The following is a 5,077-nucleotide window of genomic DNA, read 5'->3' as shown; positions in this document are numbered from 1 at the left end:
AAAACTAATTCCTTCGCTATATGCCTCGTCCGCAACCCCGGGATTAACATGAGCAAGTCAATGCCAGTATTGTACCACACAAGCCGCCAAGCATGCCCTCCTTCATTAATCGGTTCGGGCTCCCGTTTGTCATTCAGATGGCCGCTCGGAACGAATTAGGGGATGAATTAAAGCATCACCTGTTAAAGCTGCCTATTTGCGCGGCGCTAGTTGGATGCCGATGCGCCAGACAGAGCTAAGCATCATCTGTTTATGTTTGCCTGAATTTTTTTTCCTCTCTTTATTCCATGACATACCGTACCTGTTTTTCCTCACCACACTCTTCATGGATTTACCCTTCCTTGGAGGTTAGCGTGCTGACTGGCCTGGGCCCCGGCACCATCGAATTGGTCGGACTGCAGCGCCCAAAATCATTTCTAACTTGTTCAGCGATCCACACACACCCTTTTTCAACATTGAGCTCGGAACAAATCGTAACGCAGACATGGGGGAATTTGGCAGTTTCGCGTACTGTACAATGTGCATTCGCAGTACCAGCCGGGAGACAGGCTATCTTTTGCGCTAATCTTGTTGCGTCTTCAAGAGAGAGAAAGAGAGAGAGCCCGTAAAGAGCTACCCTACCGGTACAGTTTTGTGTGGTGATCAACCTCACCCCCAGCACTTTGTTTCATTCCAGGACGCAAGGGAGTTGGTGCGCCAAGAAAAGCCAGAACCAGAACAGGACGGCTAGATACCCAGGAACAGGACAAGCTGCCTGAACATGAATGATGCGAGCAGGGCCCGGCGCGGACACACAACGAAACCGGGACAGCGTGCTATGCTGCCGCGAGACAACTTGTGCTTCTTCACCAATACTGAGTCGTTTCTTTTCCTTTTCTTTTTCTGCATCGTCAAACACATAACTCCACGCTTTTTCTGGATCACGACACATAAAACTTGAGTACTGTAATATGCAAACCAAAGAGCCGATTTATGACAAGTCACAAGAAAAAAAAAAAAAAAAAGAAGACATTTGAGGGCATCCAACAAATTTTCTTTCTCCTCTGTGTTTAGCACGATACCCAACTCCATTCATCCTTTTTTTTTTTCCTTTTTTTTATTTTTTTTTTTATTTTTTACTCCTTCCCCCCCTCCCCCTCGTCCTCGCAACCTTTCCCTCTCGTCTCCATCCCCGTCCTCATTCACCCCCCCAGCTCTTTCTCTGACCCCTGGACTGACACCATCCACTCACCCACCCTTACTTGGTATTATTAACTGCTTCATCCCTGTTCCTTGACCCCTGTCGATTAACCTTCGCCCGTGTACCCAGCCCAGACAGGGGATTGCACAACCCCCAAATGATGACCCAGTTGGGTACATGACATTTACGATGGCCTTTTATCCAAGCAGGTACCTCGCCCTCGCAATGGATTCCACAGACTCTAGAGTACCGCGCCTACACACACGCCCTTGTCCTGCCCTATCTTTTTTTTTTTATTTGCTCCTTGTGGTCAGGCCGTGCTCGATTCCGCTGGCCCACCATTATGCCGCTCCGCTGTCGTTGGATTTATCTCAAAGGGTCCCGCCTCGCCAGTGTCCTGACTGCATTGCGGCGTCTGCTTTCTGCAGCTGATCCGTGCTTGCTCGCTATATCGAATCCCCCCTCCTTTGGCCAAATGCACCACCGGTGTAAGTATCAACAAACCTCTGTTTGAGATTTGTATACATATATAACTTTATACCCAATCTCCTATTTTTATTCATTATATTGAAGCTTTATTGTTATCTGATTTCGGCCTTTGGATATCGTGTCGGCTTTTTGTTGCCTGCACTCATTCATTCCTTCACTCATCCACGCGAGCTTCGTTTCTTAACGGCTTCGAGTCTGTCTTTTGAGTCTCGTCCAGTCCACACCAAACATCTGGCAAGCACTCCGAAGGCGTCGTTGGCCCCGGTCTAATCGTCTGGCCTCAGACTGTTCACTGACAGACTGAGAACCAGCTGAGGAGGACCCAGGTCAAGTTGAGCAAAACAATATCCCTTTCGGAGATCTGACCAGCCACAGCACTACGAATCGTGGGTCTCCTGGCAAACACCGCCTCGCTTCTGCCGAGTTCTCCGGCTTGGGTCGGAGGGGCCACATAGCTTCCTTTCCCGTCATCGCCTCTTCTCGGGCGGCCGGTTGCGAATGAAGTTGGACGTTGCATTTGGTTGGGATCAGCCCAGGATGCATCATCAGATCATCGGCACCAGTGCCATGGGCGAGGAAAGCTCGCTGGCGACGGACCAGGGCGGCTTTGGTGCAACCGGAAATGACGGGGGAGGACATGCAGGCGTCGGTGGCGAGCCTCACTGGGTAGATATCTCATATACCCAGAGCGCGCCGATGCAAGACTACAACGCCAACTACACTTTCGGTGTGGACCCCATGAGCCACGGGATGCCCTCGGAGCCCATGAACACCAGGATGGGACCGCCGCCTCTCCCTTCTACTCACGCGCCGCAAGTGGCGCAGCCGCAGCAGCATCACCAACCGCCGCACTCAGGACATCCACAGCTACACCCGCTGATTACAAATCCCACGTGGCCGAGCATGTTGACGAACCCCGGCGCCCTGCGAAATCCTGGCAGCTATTCTGCGCCCCCAATCGCGATGCCCACTCCTCTCGCCGTGCAGCCCCTCCGGGGCTCCAAGACGCCGACTTCCAGCACGGCCACTGCGCCGCGGAAGACCCTGACGGACGAAATGCGACGAGAGATTTGTCTCTTTCATCGTGACAATAGTAACCTGAAGCAGACTGAAATTGGAGCCAAGTTTGGCGTGGAAAGGAGGTGGGTTCTTGTCCTTAGCCTTCCCCCCCCTTCTCTCTCTCTCTCTCCCTCTGGTTGCAATGTAGTCACGCATTGGAACACGGAACTTTCTTTCTTCTCATCAACGGAGACGGGTCGTAAACTTGTCTCCCCCCTGGGCAACACGCTGACCGGGTTGGGAATCACCTCTCCTCAGCACTATTTCCAAGGTCCTGCGCAATAAGGAAAAGTTTTTGAATCCAACTGAACGAAGCGAGTCGCCTGTTAAACGAATGGCAAGGGGCAAGACCGGCACGGCCGACATTGAGAAAGCTTTATCCAACTGGATCAAGAAAAGTGGCGTACCTGTTTCCGACCAAGAGATCAGGGAAAAGGCCATTATCTTCTGTCAAAACACCCCTGGCACCTCCGACAACCTGTTGAAGCAGTTCCAGTCCACAACTTGGCTAGAAAAGTTCAAGCAAAGGCACGGCATCAAGGCCCCTAAGCTTCTGCGAAGAGCGTCGGAAACATGCATCTCCCATTCCGCCGTTTCGCCAGCGTCGCCGCATGCCCATGCCAACCTGAACCTGCTGCCGTCACCACTTTCTGCAGCTCGGAGCGATGACGAGAAGGAAGGTGCCAACAGCTTGATGGAGTTCACGGCAGAGAGTGGTTCGTACAGAGCAGTGCCGCCCAATTCTGTTTTTATGTCCGGACTGTTAACCGACAACTCAGCCTCTTCCTCGTTCTCAAACACAGGCATGAGTCCAGCGACGTTCAACTTCTCGCCCGACACGCCCGTTGGCGGCTTTTTGTCTGACCCAACGAGACATGGGCTGACAGGACATCCCGATTTTCCACGGCAACGCAGCCAGACCTTACCGATTCTCGATATCCAGGGCATGAACCAGCCCCAAGAGAGCGAGCCAATGAGCTCCAAGTACTCGCAGGTGTCCACCGCACCATCCTCGGCCCTTGAGTCACCGATGCACGATATGATGGCCCAGCCTTTTGCTATGGACGCTTCAGTCGTATCTCCCAAGCTCCGCAGGAGTAGCAGCAACAACAGTCTTATCGGACCTCGATCCACAGGAACGCCTGTCCCTGCCGTAACACCGGGTGGCTCCGGACCTGGCTCCCCAACGCAGGAAAACGCACGAAGAGCGGTTGACACACTCTTGAGCTATATCCAAAATGGGGCTGGTGATTCGACTGACTACTACGCGGTCCTCCGCTTGACCGAAAAGCTTGGATTGCAGATGAACAACAAGCAACCAACCGGGATGCAAATGCAGCAGCAGCAGCAGCAGCAACAGCAACAACAACAACAAAGTGGTTGTGTGTCGGGCCTCCCGAGAATCCCTGAGGGTGAGGCCGAGATGTCTCACACGCCACAGTCCAACTTGCATCACCACATGGTCAAAATGGAAGCCACCAGCATGTCAGTCTGAACGAACCAACGATGCGAGACTTTCCAGAACAAACATCCCATTCATTAATTTACATCCACCAATTGCCATCATTGGCTTGAAATTCCTCCCACGCAACCATCATCTTATATACAACCGCCCGCCCACGCATATACATACGCATATACCCATCGAACCGAGGGCCACCTCGTACAAAAATCTCACCTTTTCTAGTCAGTTTTCTGGAAGAAGACTCTCTGACGCTCACGCGAACATTGTCTGGAAATGTTTTTACTTCTTCATCATATCCTCCTCGCCTGATTTATCTTGGTCAATTTCATCTACTGCATTTACACCCTTCTCGAATACATTTTTTGCCCATTGTTTCATTAATCAGACTGACGAGCCATCATAGCCGGTTTCTCTCAAATTCTCCGTGTATTTGTGCCATTTCCGAAGGTTTTCATTTTGTTTACCCCCTAATTCAGGAGCACATCTGGGCTTGTTCATTTAGTTTTTATTCTTTTTTTTTCAATATTTCATTGCTTTGCGCTGGCTTTCGGCATATATTGGAATGGATCAGGATGGCGGGTTATATACACGATCAACAACAGATCAGTCACTATATTTTCACGAGGAATTTACTTTTTTCACATCGTTTTTCTTCCTCATTACCCTTTTCTTTTTTTGTGATTCAAAGGAGCTTACCTTTTGGAATGTCATTCAAGGCAGGATGCAACTGGTCAAGAAGGAGGAGGAGGGGCAAGGGGGTCAAAAGAGAAAACATGAGAGTCGCAAGACTCGAGGACCTTGAGGAGATTTCTTTTTGAGGATAATCTGGCAAAGTTCCACAACGGCTGTATCTTTCCTCTTTTGATCCTACAACAACCCCCCCC

The 5,077-nt window shown here is 50.9% G+C and overlaps 1 protein-coding gene across 1 annotated transcript; it reads left to right on the top strand.

The window, feature by feature from the left end:
* Positions 1-2,206: 2,206 nt before the first annotated feature.
* On the top strand, positions 2,207-4,223 carry PpBr36_05224 (uncharacterized protein; the record flags this gene model as incomplete). The annotated part of the gene is made up of 2 exons (XM_029892381.1): positions 2,207-2,811; positions 2,987-4,223. The coding sequence occupies 2 exons, from the start codon at positions 2,207-2,209 to the stop codon at positions 4,221-4,223; spliced, it is 1,842 nt and encodes a 613-aa protein (XP_029749761.1).
* Between the last annotated feature and the right edge of the window lie 854 nt (positions 4,224-5,077).

The sequence above is a fragment of the Pyricularia pennisetigena genome, chromosome 6, assembly GCF_004337985.1.
Source record: "Pyricularia pennisetigena strain Br36 chromosome 6, whole genome shotgun sequence".
NCBI lineage: Eukaryota > Fungi > Ascomycota > Sordariomycetes > Magnaporthales > Pyriculariaceae > Pyricularia > Pyricularia pennisetigena.
This window is presented reverse-complemented; position numbering and strand designations above follow the sequence as displayed.